At 48.3% G+C, this 20,367-nt stretch overlaps 5 protein-coding genes across 5 annotated transcripts; 2 read left to right on the forward strand and 3 right to left on the reverse strand.

The window, feature by feature from the left end:
- Positions 1-4,404: 4,404 nt before the first annotated feature.
- On the forward strand, positions 4,405-7,134 carry ABOM_000951 (putative C6 finger domain protein; the record flags this gene model as incomplete). Its single annotated transcript, XM_022528081.1, has 6 exons — positions 4,405-4,815; positions 4,887-4,999; positions 5,063-5,307; positions 5,363-5,549; positions 5,615-6,204; positions 6,266-7,134. 6 exons carry the CDS (start codon positions 4,405-4,407, stop codon positions 7,132-7,134), a joined length of 2,415 nt encoding a protein of 804 aa, XP_022394151.1.
- Positions 7,135-10,419: 3,285 nt separating this feature from the next.
- ABOM_000952 (putative chromatin remodeling complex subunit (Rsc9)) lies at positions 10,420-12,773 on the forward strand (the record flags this gene model as incomplete). The annotated part of the gene is made up of 3 exons (XM_022528082.1): positions 10,420-10,453; positions 10,523-10,852; positions 10,915-12,773. 3 exons carry the CDS (start codon positions 10,420-10,422, stop codon positions 12,771-12,773), a joined length of 2,223 nt encoding a protein of 740 aa, XP_022394154.1.
- An 817-nt stretch (positions 12,774-13,590) lies between these two features.
- On the reverse strand, positions 13,591-15,820 carry ABOM_000953 (Zn(II)2Cys6 transcription factor; the record flags this gene model as incomplete). Its single annotated transcript, XM_022528083.1, has 3 exons — positions 13,591-14,790; positions 14,856-15,332; positions 15,392-15,820. The coding sequence occupies 3 exons, from the start codon at positions 15,818-15,820 to the stop codon at positions 13,591-13,593; spliced, it is 2,106 nt and encodes a 701-aa protein (XP_022394153.1).
- Positions 15,821-16,631: 811 nt separating this feature from the next.
- ABOM_000954 (stromal membrane-associated protein) lies at positions 16,632-18,572 on the reverse strand (the record flags this gene model as incomplete). Its single annotated transcript, XM_022528084.1, has 5 exons — positions 16,632-17,954; positions 18,008-18,110; positions 18,180-18,224; positions 18,284-18,471; positions 18,543-18,572. 5 exons carry the CDS (start codon positions 18,570-18,572, stop codon positions 16,632-16,634), a joined length of 1,689 nt encoding a protein of 562 aa, XP_022394148.1.
- An 813-nt stretch (positions 18,573-19,385) lies between these two features.
- Positions 19,386-20,084, reverse strand: ABOM_000955 (peptide-methionine (R)-S-oxide reductase; the record flags this gene model as incomplete). The annotated part of the gene is made up of 2 exons (XM_022528085.1): positions 19,386-19,753; positions 19,814-20,084. The coding sequence occupies 2 exons, from the start codon at positions 20,082-20,084 to the stop codon at positions 19,386-19,388; spliced, it is 639 nt and encodes a 212-aa protein (XP_022394147.1).
- Between the last annotated feature and the right edge of the window lie 283 nt (positions 20,085-20,367).

Genomic DNA, 20,367 nt, shown 5'->3' on the forward strand with positions numbered 1-20,367 from the left:
CATGGTTATTACCGTATTGTACCTTTACAGGTGCTTTGTCCCTCGTGCTGAAGCTACCCGCACATAACGGAGCATGCACACACAACACTCAAGCTCATTTGTCCTGTTGTCTTTTTCCTTTCCCTTTAGCTAAGGAGTAATCCTTGAAGTCAGCCCTGAGAGGATCAGAATTTTCATTGTACAGTTTGGTAAAGCTGCATTTGCGGATGTGTCCCGGGAGTGGCTGCCTTCCTCGAGGTAGGCATAATCCAAAAGTTGGCGATGACAACACAGCCAGTGATAGCGTCACACAGATTGGCATTACGCACAAATTATTGTCCGGTCCAGAGCAATTGCCGTAATAAGAATTCCAGGTCAATTTGTAGATTATGTTATGACTGTTCTCCAAGAAGTTGTACGAGGAAGTACAGGCCTAGTACTTACATAAAAGGTATGCATGCAGGTATATGTATGGTCATATCTGGAGTCTCAATCACAATTAGGAACAATAATAATAATAATAATAATAATAATAATAATTAAAAACTAGAAAACCGAGCACAGACACAGACTTGTACGTCCTGTATCTTCGATTCAATGCAAGGGGTCTCTGACAACCGCTACCACAGAGGGATTCTTCTTATCCCAAGCTATTCAATAACTTGGGACGCCAGCCGCGATTTACGCCTGAATTGTTAGGGTGGTTACTTACCATGGGCTAGTCACTGGTCATTGTTCAACCTAGGGGACGTAAAGGTGGATAGGTAGGTTTTAGGGTACAAGAATACTGAACGACTGGAGAACAGAGGCTTGGTACGGAAAGTTGGGGGGACTGGACCAAACTCTGTCCACTGCTCGATGGATCCTGTTACGAAATTTCTGGGGCAGAACCCGGGCCGGCGAATACTTAACCACTGTGGATTTTCTAGACCGAGTTTTCGTGCTTGTTGAATTTGGTTTTCAGAGAGGTACTCGTAATACCTCCAGAGTACCCGATAGCGCCAAGTGTGCCCGAATATCTACTTTTCGCCCTGTCGACTACAGAAGATAGTCACGGATTTCATTGACCGACCGTCCATAATAGTGCCCTGTAGAACTACAACAATGACCATGGGATACCAGATTCTTTGCCACTCTGTTACGGTCAACTCTTCTAGAAGGTCAATTTGGATATTCCATGCAGACGAAAACCTTCCAGTTGAGCCAGTCATTGGAAGGCTTTATCAGTATGGTTAGACAGGCACCAACGGTGGACCATGGTTGTCAATGCGGTGAACCAATTTGAGTTGAACTTTCCCTCAGTGCCCGGCGCTCTTTCGCGGCAGGGTTGCCCAGTATCACCATGGCACGGGTGGGCAAAGATGAAGATCGATTGGTATGAACGCCATCGTTCTCCATCTGCCAGCCGTGTTACTATGTTTCTTCTATTCGATAAATTTTGGGGCCCAGAAGGTGAAGTCAGATCTTCTGCGCCGACAGTAACGAATTGTATTGTATTGTATCGTCGTGTATCCGGTCGAGCGTTCCAAGGCTCAGTCGTCGTTTAAATGAGTCAGCGCCGCCATCCCAGCACATCGAAGTACGTCAAGCACAAAGCAAAGATAACCGTACCTTACCTATCAGAGATCGAAACAGTCAAGGCCAGGAAAATATTTGCATCACTGGTCATTCGCTCGTGGTTGCCATGGTTGGTCCTCAGATCTCCCATCGCGACATCACGGGTTGTTGGGACAGTGAAATGGCGTCACAGCTGCTTGATTAGGACCTTTGCAGCGGTCTTGCCGGCCGGTCATGTGCAGTGGAGGGGGCCTTGATCTGCGCGGCGTTGGCGCATGGCTGCTCCACCAATGATAGCCTCTTTCGGAGAGAAAATGGGGTCCTTTCGGACCTTCCGTCTTCTCTCGTCAGCCAGTTGAGAACCGACAACTTATAACAACCGTCCCAGAATTGGAAAGTCCAAGGGCTATAGGTATCTGTTAGATTGGAGCTATTTACTACGTGTGTAGTGTATATTAGCCGCCGGACAGAAGGATGATTACCAGCTCTTTCTATACTGATAAATGTCATGCCTCATACGGTCTAGAGGCTAGAGCGCGCAATAATAATATCAACCCTAAAAGACGTAAGTATAAGAGAATATGGCGAACCATAAAACTACCTCGAAAAACGCTCTGAAAGCTTCAACGCTTCTTCAACAGGATAAAATTTGACTTCCAGAACAGAAAACCCAACCTATCAGTACCTCAGGTACACTTCGTGTATGGTGCCTCGAACTATACCTTACTCGGACACTTGTGGATCATCACCAGACCCCAAGGCCAATCCCCAGACAGTCTATAGATAGTCCCACTTGTTGATCCGCCGCTTCAACCTAGGGATCGTCTTATGGTGCAACTTTAGCCGCCCACAGCAAGAGCAGACAGAAGACATCAAGATAAGATCTACTAAAATCCAGGCCTGCCAGTAGTATTCATAACTGTGAATGTCTCTCATGTTTCACTCTCGGGATCATAAAAATAGCTATACTCAGTCTCTGACAGGGTCAATTTAGAACGCTTCACAGCCCGGTGGATCTGTTTCAACCTACTGTGCGCCGGTCTGCCCCAGTCAACGGACCGTATCCGCATTGTGGAGGGGACTTAAAAACTACTCTTACTTATCTCGGTCTAGTCCCACATAGTTCAGTTGCGCAGTCTGAGTCCATTGGGAAACAAATTTTTACAGTTGTATTTGGGCCAGATAAGGGAGAGGCCGATACTGCTCAAGCGAATCGGCTTATTTATTGGCAGTCTAAGTGTGAAAGATACTGTGTAGAGGATGATGGGCGGCCGATTGAGCAGGTCTGAGTTAGCTGCTTCTACAAATGGAGCCCATGAAATCAAGTTGTGTATACTCCAGAGTAATGATCCTTTGTTCGTACGGGGTACACGACAGATCCACTGCTGATATCAAACATTGCCCGACTGACAGGTTTTGCGTACGGCTAGTAGTCAAAAGTCAGGACTCCTTTGTGCCCATGTGGAGTGCACCAGCTTCCTGGGACCAGCTGGAATATGAGGTTGTCGCTGGGCGGTTTCAAAGTAACACATCCAAGATAACAACAATCAACAGCTGAACAGAAGAGTGATGATCCATTCCAAAAACCTAAATATAATAGTATATCGATGCAACGTGTATCCCATGTATTGACAACTGGGTTTATCCGAAATATGATCGAGACGTTGACGAACAGCAAAAGCAGTTGAATCAAGATATAGCCCTGAATGTCCCGGAGCTTATGCTGCTGTCTAAGACAGTGTTATAGAGGAGGAGAAAGAAGAAAAATTGAGGATATTAGCATGGTATTGGCTCGATACCCATACGCAATGTACTGTGTACTGGTATAATGTATTCGGCTTCCTTAATATTGCACTCACAAATGGAATCGAAGTATCTGTGGAGTACCTTTATAGGTTAATCAGTCCTGCAGATTTATAACACCGAAGGATCTGTGGGGAAAAAACAATTCAATATATCGTCTCCTGACCTTATGCTCAAATCTGTGAGGTTATCCTAAACCAGCAATTCAAGCTCCTGGTAAGAGATACCAAAAAGCCAAACAATTTCGCAAATACTCCGTAGTGTAAACTCATCTAAAAGGTATACTATATCTGCATTAGTACACCTATTGCATCGCCAGCGAGAGTTGGAGATGTGGTTACTTACCGAGGACAACGAAAATGTGGGGACTATACCGTTAGTCTTCCCAATATGTGATACTATAAAATGTTACGAGCAGATGTGAGAACAGAAGGATGGCCTTCAAGGGGCTTTTAGAATACAGTAATGACAAAAAAAATGATGGTGGTGGTGTCGGACTGACATCATCTCTGACGTTGGGTCAAAAGAGTCGCCTTAAATGCTTCATGTACAAGACGGATCAGGTTAAAATCGAGGGGTGCGATCATGATTCCCTGAGCCCAAGAGATCTTGCCCAAATCTACCAAAATGCTAACTTTTCCCCGTAGAAGCCCTCGACCTCCGATATTCTTCCGCCTGAGATGCGGTTTGGTCGAGTTCTGGGCCGGTGGGAAATAGTATTAATCCGTCGCTGGACGCAGAAACAAAAAGCCGGTCCTCCGCATCGGCGCGATCATCCAAGTATGAAACTATATTCTCGTCCCCGAGCCTTCATAAGATTCAGCGATCCTCATTTCTGTAATTCAATCGCGCGATCATGTTTGCTGAGTCTTGCGAATTGCGCCGAGGGCAATCGGCACTAACCCCTTCAAAACTGCCCCCCGCCCAGGCAGTTTTAGCCTGTAAAACCTTGCCTGCTGTCCTCGCGTCTTCCGTCCTTCAACACTCTCCCTCTTACATCTCCCGGAGCGTCGCTCCAACGCGCACCCACACATTTCACGAGCGGTATTATTGTTTCTCGACACAATGAATTCCCGCGAGCATTCTGATATGCCTCCGACCGCCTCCTACCCGTCCCCCAACGCGGCGCAGATGGGTCAGGGCGCTATGCAGTACTACGCGAACCGCCAGTTGACAGCCGACGAGCTCTTATCCGCTGAGCTATCCCGCGAAACTTCCGGCCCCGGCCTCGCAGACGGTTCTAGCAATGGTGTTCATCATGGCCAATCGATGGTCTTGGGGTCCTCGAACCCTGGTGGCGGTGATATGGGCCGTCCTTCGTCTCCGGACCAGCATCAACAACAACATATGCTACAGTTCACCCCCAGCCAGCAAGTCGGTGTCGACCCAAATCACGACTTAAGTTACGGAGACCAGAGCGCGAGGAGAAAAAGATCCAAGATTTCTCGCGCCTGCGACGAATGCAGACGCAAGAAGGTAGGTTCCACCTCACTGTTTGCCTCCAGACGCGACATTGTTTTCGATGACCTAACCGCGTGCTTTCCTAGGTTCGCTGTGATGCAAGCTCTGAATCTGGCGTGGAAACCTGCTCGAACTGTCGCCGACTTGGGGTTGTCTGTCAATTCAGTCGCGTCCCCATGAAGCGTGGCCCCAGCAAAGGGTGATATTTGTCCTTGTTTCCCTACTGATGATGCTGTCGCGTTCGGCTGACGATATACAATAGTTACATCAAGGAGCTTGCAGAGCGTCTTCACACCCTTGAAAGTCAAATGCAGCCTGCGATGGTTCACCCCGATATGCCGTATCAACCTATGAACGAAGTGTCGTCACCCAGGGCTTATCAAGACTTCTCGCCACCAATGGATGCAGGCTCCATCGGACGCAAGCGGACCTATTCTGTATTCGAAGGACTTCCCAGCTCCTCTTTCACACAGCCGCAGTTCAATTCTCGCTCTCAGAATGCTTTCGGTTCGTGCCCGTCAAATAGTGTGTGATCTTACCCTACTAACTATACAAGACACAGGAGAAACCTCAACCGATCCGTACAACCCGTCCGCTGTGAGCGGTACAGCACCAAAACCCGGTAACTTATTCTGGACGACTGGTAATGAGACGGAGTTGCCACATGGACTAGAGATGCCAGAAGTACCTAAGCAAGCTATGGAAGAAGACATGACTCCCTTGGACGTGGATGAGGGATCCCTCAACGCGTAAGTCCACCATGGACTTAGCAATCCCAATCCCCCCGAGCAATACATACCCTAACTACAAACAGTTATTATCAAAAGATCCATCCCGTCTTTCCTATCTTGTCACACTCCAAGGAACGTCTACTCGAGATTCTACACCAGTGCAGCCGTGAGGTGCAGGAGATTTTCCTTTACAGTTTGTACACTGTGACGCGCACCAACATGGATCGCGTTATAAGCACCTTCGAAAGGGTCACGTCATTTGATAATGCACAAGACCTTCTCTTGTACTATACCCGACAGCCAGCTTTGGCCCGGCCGACAGGAGTTAACCTGATCTGGTTACAGACCATGTTACTAATGATTCTCGATTGCGATTCTCGGGGACCAGACAACTTTGTTCTCAAGGACGGCGTACCTAAACATTCCCTGATTCAGTCTGCCAGCAAACTCGGCTCCGATTTGGCCAAGGGTCTCGGCCAGCTCAAAAGCAAGCGTTCTTCAGACCCGGATGTTGATTCAGAGGCAAACCTTGTACGTCGCAACTGGGTGGCCTTGGCAATTTTGTCTCGCTGGCATGCGATCAGCGTAGCTGACCCAAGTATTCTTGGAACGTATGAAATTGGTGGCCGTGAGGATGAAAGAGTTGTTGGCCCAGTTACCACTGGCATTGGATGTGAGTGAGACCATTATGCCCGCGCTCGAATTATAAACCTGGCTAACATTAAAACACACAGCGTACTCTACGTTCCTTGTGGAAATGGTCACACTAGGCGCCATCGAGAATAATGTTTGCCAAACAAACACTGGCTTGGGCCGTATGGTCGGGGCAAACATGGTAGCATCTCTTGAGCGTCTGACCCAAGTCGACGATTTCCACAAATCAAATGAGACCTTGGAAAGTACAGCATCTCAAAGCTTCCTTGAGAGTCTACAAAGCCAACTTGAGTGGACCATCCGGTTGCTGATCAAACGCCACATATACGTCTACAGTCCCTACGAAATAATTCACAGCGCTGTGGAAGTCATCAATGAGCTCCACAACTCGAACGCACAGTCTCGTCTTACAACGCCATTCGATCTTCACAGCTTAGCTTTAGCCTCTATGACTCTGCTGGAGGCTACCGTCATTCCAGAGCATGCAAACGAGTGCTGGGATGCGTTGAAAAGGGTCGAAGAAATTCTTGACTATCGCGCGAAGCGAAGCGCTGAAGCAACTGAGTTCAGCGATATCTTTGCCACCCCTGGCTGGGATTCCAAGATCCGGATATTCTTGGAATGGAGACGGACCAAGTCCCAAGAGAGCCAGCTCCAGGATCCCAGCCTGGCCAAGAGCGGCTCTGCAGCTCCCCCGGTTATGGGTCCGAACGAACAACGGTCCCTCCAGCACCTGGCAGATCTTGCTGTAGGTGCTGAAGGCACCGTGGCTGCCAACTCTGGATCCCCACCCCCTGGGCTCTCGACCGAGAGCAATCTGAATGCTACCTCGCCGAATCTTACGTCTGTCTCGCAACCGCAGGGTCGCGTTGTGGTTGACTTTACTCTCCTCACCAAAGAGGGATATCTCAACGTCTTTTCGGGTTTAATCTACCGTCGATCTCGCTGAGACGCGCTTACTGACGACGGTTGGAGGGATGTCTTGGCTGGTGGGAATGTTCCTATTCCTCATGAAAATCTATTTCAGTTGTAACTTAGCTGCCTTGTAGTTTGCTTTCCCGTCTCCTCTAATTTTCTCGGAAAAAAGAAAATAACATTTTCTATCTCTTATGGCTAATGGTATCTAGCGGGCTTAATGGTGATTCTGTATGTATTTATAACAAGTTGACAGTGATATCTATTTCTTTCTACATGCTCAAGTTGGCTTAATTCTGGGTAATGAAAAGTGTGGTTTGACTTTGCTGGAACGTACGAGTGTAGTATAACGCCAGCAATTTTGCAACTGACAGATAAAGGGTCTAGCAACTGTCATACAGACTTGAAGATCCTATGAGCCAGGGAATCTGAACCATCAGATAAATTGAAACCAGATGGAGATAATACAGGAAGCAAAGAAACAATTACTTGCCCAATGCAAACCTTCTCCATATTCCTTCCACATCCTCACAAAGCTGCAGAAATCCGTCGTCTTCGATGTTCCTGCAAATCCAGTTCTCCAGCTTCTGTGCACGCTCTGCAGTCGGCGACGCCAGATATGCTGAGATATCTGCTTCAGTGAGGAGGTTATGTTGGGGCTCCTGGAGACTAGTAGTTGGACGTTGTTTCAGAAGGCAAGGTGCATCCTGCTGGATCACAAGTGGACAATGGTGAGTAGGTAGTATGTGGGGGGTAATGATCGGCTGTGTAAGATTAGGTCTGTGGGAGACTTGACTATCGGTAGGCTCTATTTGGATGGGCTGTGCCTGTGAGGATGGACGGTATTTGAGTGTAATAACTCTTGAATTCTGCATCTTCTCCGTGGTTATTTGGTCTTGAGGTAGAACCGGTGTGCTAAGTGTTGGTTGTGTAGCTAACAGAGAGCTAAAGTTAGCTGGGGAGGATGGTTTCAAGCACTTATACAGCATATAGGACTTATGGTACCTGTATTAGGCATTGTCTTATATGCGTCTCCTGTGTATGAGATGGTAGAAGGTCGTGGTAGCAATTTTGGACACGGTCTCTTTGAATGTTGCCTGGGAAATGGCAGGTCTCTTTTCGGGGGTAGAAGCTGATTGAGAGCATGACTGTCGTGGCAAACTGTAGCTGATGAAGGTCTGGATGCTGCTCCAGTTGAGGTACCGTCACTCGATGTGTGAAGTAGTGATTGTCTCATAGGAGCAGTAGCGCTGATTGAATTGCGTCTTTTACTGTCATTGGGCGCTGAGTGACCTGGAAAGGCGGTATATGCGGATAGACTCAGTTTGTCTATAAGTCAGGTTAGGTGAGTATATGATCAGTGTTCTTAAGCCAGGATTGAAGTGTGTTACCGGAAGTAGGGTCTGGTGTCATCACCGGCAGACTAATTGCCGGTGAATATAGTGGGGAAGGCGGAATTCTCAGAGAAGGGATATCAGCTATTCCAGGTGCAGGTGGCACTGGCCCTGTAGGCCACTGTGATGAGGCCAATCTGCGAGTCCCTAACATTGAGCCAGGATTTGACTCTGAGAAAGGGCACTTGATATCACTGAGTATGGAAAGTGCACTGTAAAAATCACGCTCCAAGGAGAACTTTATCTGAAACCGACGAATCTACACTATATCAGATAAAGGATCCCAAGCCATTATATATCGGTCAAACGAACATATCCATCCCTTTCTAGATATTTCACTGCCAGGCATGGCAGCTTCACGACAACAGCAAAGATTGGCTTTGTTTGGCCATGTTGACTTGACTGGGGCTGATTTATAGCATCTCTTAAGAGGTTCGCAATATCAATCTGCTCCTAAAGAAGTGGTTGTATTAACGTTAGTAATATCTACGGCAATATGTATGACTTCAATTCTTACAAGGATGTCATGGCCACGTATGACCTTTAGCAAAACCCTGCTATAGAGAGGTGCGGGTATTGCGTGCCTTTCAAATATGCAGATAATATCACCATTTCCGATTATATGACTCCAGTTAAAAGGGCCCCTGTGACTGACAGAGGTGGTTGTAGAAGAAAACTTCGCCAAGGACAAACAGGCGAGCTGTGTGCCCTCTTGGGACCGCTGAGTAGGGTGATACATACTCGGATAGAACTATATATGAGAAAGAAAGACCTGTGAAACTTAACAATTGACTATGGCTTAAAGCGTAGAAGTAGCCCTGGGGCTGTACTTGAGCAAGTGCCAGTACTTGGTACTTAGTAGATCACCTGAACTGTACTAGTAGTAGTTGACAGATGACTTAAGGAGCAACCAATCATTCGAGACGGTCCCAACATATAATGGAACTACTAGTACTGGTACTAGTAGTAGTAGTACTGATCACCATTAATCTTAGCAACATGGAAGCTTTAATAAGAAAATGTTTTATTATAAAGAAAAAGTAAAGTAAACGTTATCACGTCGTCAATAGCGCTCCACTTAAACTACCCGGTAGTACTCCGTACTAATAGTATGACATCTGGGGTGTGCATCTCCAATCAAGCGATTAGATTGTAGATCCGGGGAAAGGTTACTTGTTTGCCTTGAAAACAAGGCTGAATTTAATGACTCAGCAGGACAAACGTGACAAACATACTCAACAACGGGAATACAGATATTCCGGGAACGCGCCTGAGGCCTGCCTGCTGTCCTGGCTGCTGGCTGCGCGGACTTTTGTCTGAAATGGTAGGACGGATCGCAGGATCAGCGATCAGCTTGCGTTCACGAAGCCCACCAAGGGCCACAACTTAAGCATTGACGCTCAGATTTCAATTATTCCTGTCGCCAATTGTTTCCATCACCCGCGCAGGGTCGTCGCACCACTTTCCTCAACACTCTGTGACGCGGACTTCTGTTTTCGTTCCGCAGTCGCATCCTCTTTCCCTCAACAGCCAGTGCTTTCCCGATAGCTTTGAAACGCGCTCAAAATCCACGACTTCACGCAAAGTGTAGACCTGTTCGAGCTCGACAGTCGATCCTGTCTCTACAGAAGAACATTACCCTACCCCTCGTTCGCTACCGGATCCCCGGTTCGAAAAAGGAAAAAGCGAGAAGCCACGATCAACCCTCTACATTCGATTTGCGCGTTCTACTCCGTATATCCAAAAACACGGGGGAGACTGAGATTCTGGAGTCAACACGAAGTTGTCCAGCAACTACTGCTCCCAAGTCGTGTGAGTTTGGCTTTGGGTTTTCAAAGGGAGCTCAGTAAAGAAGAAAGCTCCAGTATTGGAACTTATTCAGATAACCCTTCACTCAGCTGCGACTAGCTTGGGTTAAGTTGAAAATGAGTACTGCTACACCACGCACGTCCCTGCGTGGTAAGTGATGCCTTTCTCCTTTAATGAGACTACCTTTTCAAAGGTTGGACTTCTATTAACTGTCAGTAGAGGGCTTGCGGCAAGCCCCAAAGGCCAACCAGCCCTTCATCCCAGATACTGCGCCGGTTAGACGCTCACATGTGCACGCACACCCACAATCACCACAACCAGTATCAATGTCCCAGACACACGCCAACTCCGTCGCCTCAAATAGCCCTCATCCCACAGTCGAAAGTTGGGAAGGGAGAGAGCAGAAGGTTCCAATGTCCACACGTGAGGTAGCCACGCCTGGAAATCGGCCAGGCCTCTTCATTGGCCTTAACGACAGAGGAAAGACAGCGAAGCAGCCTGACTTTTACGATCCATACTTTCCCCTCAGATACTTGGAGGTACCGAAGTGTACGTGGGCTTGTGCTGTACCGTTTCAAGCTTTGTTGGCATAACTGACACTTTTTTTCCAGCGGATCATATCTACAAACGGGCCCATTATGGCCTACAATCAGGAATATCAGATGAGGTTGATTTCGCGCTGTACCACCTTGTGCAAATATCCAACCAGAGATGGGATAAATTCAAGTTTGAGGGTTTTCCACTACTTGCGGAAACTCTGATGGAGAAAGCCATAGATATATCCATCCTTTGCACCGGCGTGAAATGGGAACTTCAGTATGATTTTCGCCAACCCACCGACCGTGTCAATGTGTTGAACTCACTCCACGGCACCCGAGATATTTTGGAGAAAATTAAACAGATACCTGTAACCTTGCCAGACGACACCCTTGAGACCTATGAGTTCAATCACCGTCTTCGCAATGTTAAAGAGGCCTCATTGGTTCTCCGGAATATGGTTCTGCTCAAGGAGAACGCTTTCTACGTATCGCGTTACGCCAAAGGACTACTGAGGGACTTCCTAGTCATTTTGATTAACCTCCCTAACCAGCCACGTCTAAATGAAATTAAGAATGACGCATTGGATATTGCAGAGGAAGTTACGAAGTTCATGAGGACTGACCCTGAAGACCCCCTTTGGATCTCCTTGCTTGGCTGTCTCGAGTCACCAGACCGTGCACACGTTATTCGCGCCCTTTGGGCTCTTACTCATTTTTCAACGGAGCTAGACGACCAGGAGGCAAACCGGGCAATGGAGCGTGTACCAAAAGATACTCTGCAACAGTTGTACTTCCACACGCTGCTTGACCAGGATAGAGATATCCTAAGCGGCGCACTGGACTTTTGGTATCAGTATACGCTTTCTCGGGAGAACATTGAGAACCTGATTGACATTTTCAACCTTCCTATTGTTTTTGCACCGCGCATGATCGCCTTGTTAACGCACGATGCGCGGCCCAGCAAGAAGGAAACGGTTTTGCAAGAGGAGAAAGTGGCACCACCCCCTTCGGAAATTCCCCGTGTCCCCCCCGAGCTCTTGAAAGACCTAATGGAGCTGTCTGAACCTGAGCGCAGCTCTCGATGGCTGCGTTGTTGCTTCGTCGAAGATGCTGATTGTGAGATCACCCAGATCGCCCTATGGCAAGCGTATCAAAGCCGTTTCGCAGACCCTCGGGTTCCTGGCGGGGGTGTTCTACCGGCGGCCGAGTTCATCAAGAATGTCAGCACAACTTTCACAAACGCACAAGCTCAGGTCATCAACGGACCTGGTGCAACTACTAGGTTCATTATCAAGGGTATCAGACCTTTGGAGACTGCCTACACTTTCCAAGGCTTCCCTTACCTGTACTGCAAATGGACGGACAACTCGAAACCATCTAAAGCATGCCAACGCGCCTTTAAAACGCCAACCGATCTTCGCGACCATGTTTTCTCGGATCATATGAACCTTGCCACGAGTGGTGAGGCGCCGGGTCATTACAATCTGGACAAAGCCGAGTCACCAATGCACACCTGCCTTTGGGACAACTGTACTAAATTCCGCTCGTCTGGCCCCAGTGCTAACACTGCCATGGTGGCAGGCCACGTGTCTTCACATTTACCCGAAGAGCGACCCGCAGATGCTGAAGCGCCATCTTCCAAACGTCCTGTACTCCAGGAACGTATCGTTCGTAAATGGTTTTACCTGGACACACCCGTCAATGAGAGAGGAGAACCCGTCGGAGTGGCGTACAAGGCTGCATTAGTCCTGCGCAATCTTGCAAGGAATCTACCGGACCGAGTCGCACAGCAACACGACGGTCTATCATGGAAGAAGGCCGTATTTCTAAGCCATCGCCCAAGGATCGTCGAGATTTGGGACCGTAACCGGTCACTACGCAAGGAACTCACCGAGTTAATTATGATCCTAGAACGAGAGGAATATTACTAAATCCAACAGAAAAAAAGAAAAGAAAGAAACAAAAAAAATCAACAAGGAAATTCATTGTCCAGTCAGAGCTTCTCTCAAAGTACTACCTACCTATTTACTATATGAGCTCTCTCGGTACTCTTTGGATCCCACTCTCTATCTGTCGTATCATTCCTCCGGTTTCCCCCCCTTTTCCTTTACATTATCTTTCTGCTATCTGTTGTACAAATACCCTGCATTTCCTCTGATATCTCTATTTCAATATTATTATTAACTCGGTTAATGAGTCTTTCTTGTTTCCCCATCTCTATCCATGTGCACGTGCACTTTTTGCTACTTTCACAGCCACGAACGTATGTATCGGGTTCGTGCGAAAGCGCGGTGGAATTGAGTTCTATTCTTGTCTAAGAGATCAGAGACGAATCTGTTAATGTCGGGAGGGCTAATGTAACTTGACTCTACATGGCGTCTGGGATATGAGGTAGAAATGGTGAATGGCTGCTATCCCTTTTTTTCGCTTATCGTGACACATTATCTTCTTTCTATAAATGGTTTCTTTTGCCCTCGGTAATGCTGCATCTGCTCTACTTTCCATGGTGGATTTGTGTACTATATGGAGTGGGTACGTAGCTAAGTGAAGAAAACTAGCTTCCCCGTCTACTTAATGGTGGGTTTGTTCGGTTGTGTTGACTTCTCTGGATGCTTAAGCCATGGTTTAATCCAACGGCTGTTTCTAGACTTTTATAATTAAATACATGGATTCGAGTATATCTGTCGTCGCGTAGTGTCATTAGGCAACCGGCTTCACAGTTCAGGTCAGGCACCGAATCGTTGTCAGTTAATGGGCTAGCAGGGTATAATCCATAGTTCCATACACGTCCTCAATGAAGTTCTCATAGTTCAGCCAAGACATCTCGTTGGTAGCCACCGGGCACCCAAAATCAACCGCATCCCAGACACTCGGCCAAGAACCAAGCTCAACAGTCTCTGGAAGGGCCACAAGAGGGGCAGCCTCAGCATAGGTGCCCGTACTTGGGATAACATCCCCCGCGGAGGGTTGCATACTCGCCTGAGAGCAAACGGGTGCTTGTAAGGGAGCAGCAGCTCCAGGAAAGTGCATCGAGTATGGAATGGCATCTGGTGCCGCCAATAGCTCATTTCGTTTTGCTTCTGCTTGCGCCATGATTTTTTCCATCGGCTTCCAGATCATCCCACTGCGCGAATCGGCGATTAGGTCGCCCATGTTCTCGTATGCTTCTCGGACCGGGCCCCAGAAGCTTTCTATTAGGGAGTGATCCTCGCAGACGCACAGTTCGGCGATGGCTACGGCGAGTGAATGCCAAGGGACGAACATGAATTCGCACCATCGCCATGGCTGGCCTCGTGGGTCGTTGCGAACAGTTTTCGACTTCTTCAGGACGTCGACGGCTATTTGGAGAAGACGGTCTCCACGGACACGGGGAGGGACGAAATTCGTGTTTCGTTGTAGGGGTCGGAGGACTATTAGTTGTAGGGAGGCGCTTATAATCTCGGCTACTTGTCTGGTGTACCAATGGAATGGGATTTTATCTGGTTGGGAGTTCTGGAGTAGCTTTGAAGCTGTCTCTTGGAATTCGATTACGAGCTGTTGGCGCTTGTTGACGCAACTCACGGTTTTGTCGATGAAGTCTGAAAAATTGAGCAGCCGAACGGTCGATTGCGCTTTTAGGGTCATCATTGCGAAGGTCATGTCTGTGAAACCCCCAGCTTCTTGTACTGGGCCATCCATGCCGAAACTTATGTCGCAATCGTTGACGTTTGAGGGTGGGTTTGAGTCCACCCATTTCGCTTGCATCATGGGCTCTGATGCGCGCTCCAAGGAGCACTGTATATCGAGAAGACCGATGTGGGTCCACAGGCGTCGACGCAGTTCACGTTCGAACGGTCGTACAGGAAACGGTAGCTCAGGGAGGTGGAGTAAAATGGCTTGAGCAATACGGAGGGCCATGCTCAGCATAGTCCAAACCCGCCGACTCGAGTCTTGCGACCGCGAAGCTAGCTGGATTTATCATATTGTTAGAAAATGTTCCCTAAAAATAGTTAGTATGTAACAAGGGCACTTACCAGAAACAGAACAAAAGCTTGCAGGATAGCCAAGTCATTGCTAGTCATGAAGTCCGCTTTTGCTAAGGCTGCCTCTGACTCCTGTTGGTATCGTGTCACTAGCCAGCCTTTATTACAACCAAGTAAATTTTTACTCTCATCTTCCGTAATGCTACATGCTGCTGCAAAGCGGATTGAAGAAGCAAGTGCAGCAGGAGCCATATGTCCCGGCTCATAGTCGAGGTAGGATTTACCATCGAGTAGAAACACTTTCAGCGAGGGCGCATGTAGGATTTTGAACGCCGGGTCAACTTTCTCTAAAAAGACCTGAACTAGGTTTTTCTCGACCTGTACAGTGACATTTGGCTCTCTAGTGGCCATTGACGAACCAAGCTCCCTTGGTGTCGCAAGAAGCTCCCTAAATTTCATGGCATCATTGCTGGAAGTACGGCCCTCATTGATTGTGCCATAACTCTTAGTACTGCGTATATCGTGTATCTGTTATCGTGCCGTTAGAGCTGTGCTTACTAAACAAAGTCCAGATAGAGCCATTATACCTCTTTTAAAATGTTCGCCCAAAGTGAATTCTCTGTCCCAGGCTCGTACTTATCCGCTTGCGTGTTGGCAGGCGCTGGATCTGACCTGCCCGAGCTACTGGAACTGACCTGTGCAGCGATTGTGCCATCATCATGCTCAGTCAATTCTCGAAGTAGCTCTTCAAGTCTGTCCACACGCTCTTTCAAGCCTGTGTCGTGTCCAGAAGCATTCTTCCCTGTTACCCTGCCAGAGCGGCCTCGCGGTAGTCGCGCCCGTTCGACAGGGACACACGTAGCGCCGAAGCGCTGGCAGTTCGTGCAGGGGTTAAGCTTGTCACACTTTACCTTCCGTTGACGACACAATTCGCAGCTCAGCCGGACCCTGGGCGTAGACGTGACTGGCTGGGATAATTCCTTCCCGGTCGATATCGGCCTGCGATAATCCGCCATCACGGGACCAAACCGCTATTCGGAATGCGAATTAGCAAGATATCTATGATTCGGTAGAATCAGTGGGAGTGAGCCATACGAATATATAATATTAGATAGCACAGGGGCCCGTTTAGTCTTATTATTTTAGACAGGTATGTACACCGTCAACGGTTGGCCGTGGTCAATATTAGCTTGTTGAGACATTGTTAGGTTAAGGTAAAGAGACATGGTGCATTTGCCAGTACTCCGTACTCACTAGGAGTAATTATTGCATATCTATAGGAAGATTTCGCCACCTAGCATTGGATCAATAACCATTGCGATATATAAGCTCGCTGAGGTTCTAGAGTGGAGATCCTTAGCTAGGAGGAATGATTAAATCAAGTTAAACTATCAAACACATCGTAACTTCACTTTCGGTCCGACTCCACGCCGCTTTTCCCCAACCAACATACCCGCTAGGGAAAAACAAAGATTTTACACCCAAGAAATGTCAGATAAGAGTGCCATTCATAATAACCAGTGTCATATTGAACGTCATGAAAAGGCTGTTAGGGGCCATTATGAACCATCGCTACAAAACATTTTGTCCATCAAAACCGCCAGTTTTACAGCCCTAACTCCATATCCCAAGTCATTATCAGATGAATGCAGGTTGCAGTGTCGCATGAGTTAATAAAGTAGAACGGGGCATCTAGAAGTTCAAAGGCAAAAAGGGAAGACGTGGAGGTCGTAAGACAAATGAAATAAGAAATAAATTGCGATCTGGCGCTGAGGTCTAACATAACACCAAGTATGTGCAACTTTGGTCAACATAAGAGGGAAACAACTACTCCCATACATTAGAAAATAAATCATCAGCCCCGCTAAACCCGCCTGCCGGTTTAGATGGAACGCTCATATTTGTAGTGGCTGCCGTAGTGGATGAAATAGGTGCTGCACTGGTCCAGCCTCCGAAGTCTTCGTCTGCAGCCACTGTCGGGGCTTGCTTCGAACCTCCGGATGGGGAGGTCGGAGCGCCCCAACCGGCCCCGATGTCATGGGCAGTCAGGGTATCGGGGACCTTCATCATCGATGAACCAGAAGGCCCAGCAGCTGGCGCAGGATCCGGAGTGCCCCATGCGTTACCTCCCCCCCAAGGATCTATGCTTGCCGGAAGTGCGCTTGCGATGGATGCTGTTGTGGCGGACATGCTAGGTTTTGGCGCTGCAGACATCGGGGCGGGCGCAGGGGGGTTAAGGTTAAAAGCGGCCTTCAGTTCTTGCTGCGGTGAGGTTGCTTTCGGTGCTGGAGGGGACGATACCTTGGACGAAGCAACGGGAGCAGGGGACGTTAGTCCAAAGAGATCATTGGATAATGATGCAGATGGTGGTAGTGGATTCGGCTTAGATGGTGGAGACGCGAAACTGGTGAATCCCGAGTCGAACCCATTAGAAGAAATCGATGTAGTACGGGACTGAGGCTTCGCTGCAGGAATAGTGGGAGAGGTAAGGCTATCGAACAAACTACCCCCACCACTGCCAGCAGAAGCCGTAGGAGAAGAGACCTTCGGAGCTGCAGGAGTAGACTTCTTAATGGCGAAGCTTGTTAGATTAGCAAATGGAGATGGCTTTTCCACTTGCTTTTGAGGCGGTGGAGAAGTAGTCGATGGGAAGCTAAGCCCACTAAAGGCATCCGTGAGACCACCCAGGTTAGAGGATGATGATGCTGAGGGCGGCGCAGGAGACGCCAGGTCTCCAAAATCTCCAAACGAAGAAGTACGCGCATGCTGCGCTGGGGCTGGCTGAGGCTTTGAGTAAAGAGATAGGATAGACTGCTTTAAATCGGGCCTAGAAATGCTCGTGGAGCCACCGGGGGTAGACGCCGTGCTGGACGGGCGACTGTTGGTGGCCGGCTGAGCGCTGCCAAAGAAGTCAAGGCCAAGCAGTGAGTCCCCAGGGCGTGTTGGCTTAGGAGCAGACTGAGGCTGCTTCGGCGCGGCTCGTGGTGTAGGGTCCGTGGTGCTAGGACGGGCTGGGGGGGCGATATCATCGTCAGCGAAGAGGTCGATAGAGGCTTGCTGGCGATGCGCCGCCGGTGGTTGGCTAGACGTCGCTACTCGTTGTGATGCGGAACGCTCAATCTTTGCCTTTTCCTGAACAACAGCAAGTGGCTTCAGAATATAGTCAGTCATAGTCCACCATAAGAAGATGCCAAGAATCTCACCACATCGTCATCGCCATCATCTAATGTGGAAGGATCGGGCATCGGGCCGTCCATGATCCACCGCTTGGATTCATACTTGGTCCGAATGAAGTTCTCAATTTTCCTAGAACCAACCCTCGTCAGCAACAAGTTTCTAGTCAGCCATCTGTATCATCTCGACGAATCCACTCACGCTTCCGACGGGACGTGACCGGGCGCCAGTTTCGCCTCCCAATATCTGCCCAAATCATCAGCACGCCTCTTCTTGCGAAATACAACGCCTAATCGAAGACAAACTTGTTCGCTCTCGCATTACCCCATCTCACCACGCTCTGAAGTTGTTCGTCGGTCCAGGAGTCAAGATCCACGGATTTCACCCGGCTGATATGTGTGCCCATGCCTCTATGAATACCTGAGCAACGGATACAAATGAATATTCCGAGGTTCCAGGACGCCCATCGTGGGTCTAATGAGACAATTGTCAGCTAAGCAATCCATTGTCACCGACCGCATGTAGATCTATATGTATCAAAGTGTACGGCGAGTTCCGGGGTACTAACGCTTGTTGCGCTTGCAATCGGCACATATTTTGTTGTGTTCGAGTTTCAGCAGACTCTTAATGGTCTGCTGGTTCTGAGCAGCCTGACCCGGTGTCGCACGTCGAGACATCACAATAGGAAATGCAGTCACTCAAGAAGCCGAGAAGGTTCAAGGGGAGGCGAATGGAGAGAGGATGATTGAAACACGGGGACAATCTCCCGTCAGGTGGCGGATGCGGTATTTGACAGCCTCAGGCTCCAATCAATAAATGTGGATGCCCGATTGGGTGGGGGACACGTGCCGGGTGTGCAGTTCATTGAATGCATTCAATTCAATTCAACAATGGTCTATTCAGAAATAGCTTGGACATACTTTTCCAGTTTAACGATAACTTTCTAAAGCTCTTGCCTTACATACCTCATTTGATGATGCTATTTTCTGTCGCATATGATCACATGCATATACTATTACTAGTACGGAGTACATGAATCGCTGTCCTGAGCCTTATGAACTATATACTCCGTATCGGGGCATTGTCATGACAGCCCCACCTTGAACAAAAAGCTTCCTATCAACAGATCACGACCAAGAGAGAAGAATGCTACTAGTAGACAGACTTTAAGGGGATATGTGAATTGAGTTTGATGATGACTTCTAAAGTGATTGCGCATTCATTGATCACTATATGTACCTACAATACCAACCAGTACCTACTCTCTTAAAGCTTCGACAACAGCACCCTCTAAGTTCAAAGCCGCCAACGCAATATGCCTCCCAGAGCTAAACAAGCTCAATAAATATACACCTATCCACGCCTACTGTCAAGATACGCCTAGAAACTAACTAACTAAGCCCCCAGTTACGCCTTCGCCTTTACATCCTCCCCTTCCTGAAACCTCAGGCTAACACTATTAACACAATGCCTTTCATCCGTCGGTGTCGGAAACCCCTCCCCCTTAAAAACATGCCCCAGATGACCTCCACAGTTACTGCAGACGATCTCCGTCCGCTGCATCCCAAAGGTATGATCCGTATGCCTTGTCACAGCACCAGGGATAGAATCAAAATATGCGGGCCAGCCGCAGCCGGACTTGAATTTGTGTGTCGCCTTGTATAGCGGGGCATTGCACCCCGCACAGCTGTATACACCCTCAGAGGGGTAGTGGGAATCATACTCGCCAGTGCCAGGACGCTCGGTGCCCTTTTCACGGAGGATGCGGAATTGTTCTATAATTTTTCGGAGTATTGTTAGTTGGGTTCTAGTTGCGTGGGGTTCCCGGGACGAACCTGGGCTTAGGACGGCGCGCCATTCTTCGGCGCTGCGCTGGTCGGGGTAGGACATGCTATTGTTGTCGGTTTCGGGTTTAGCGGTTGAGGTGAAGAAAGAGCTTAGAAATGGGAGGATTCCTGGGGCGGCTTTGAGTGTAGTGGACTTTGAGATTGGGAGGGATGGTTTATTCGGTTGAGAGGCGGCTTTCGTGATGAGGGTTGTGGGCCGGTAGTATCTGAAGGAGGAGGTGAAAGTGCGGAGGGCTGTGGAGAAGCGTTGGATGCGCATTAGGTTCGTAATTATGGAATAGAGAGTAAAAGTTGCGCAAGACTAGTTTTGGAAGTGTAGAGAAATTTAGCCTCTTTAGAACTAGAGAAGTCGATGTATTTCTCCGATTTGCTTCAGCAGTTTACGTCATAAATCCCGATTGCGGAGCAAATTAAGTGAATTTTACAAGGTATTCATCAAAGATAGTTCTTCTTATAAACCATACAAGTTACAATAGATTCCACTATAAAAATTGACAATACTGAATATCTACTCCAAATGCATAGCTAGATGATCAGACATT

The sequence above is a fragment of the Aspergillus bombycis genome (assembly GCF_001792695.1).
Source record: "Aspergillus bombycis strain NRRL26010 chromosome Unknown contig00003, whole genome shotgun sequence".
Classification (NCBI taxonomy): Eukaryota; Fungi; Ascomycota; class Eurotiomycetes; order Eurotiales; family Aspergillaceae; genus Aspergillus; species Aspergillus bombycis.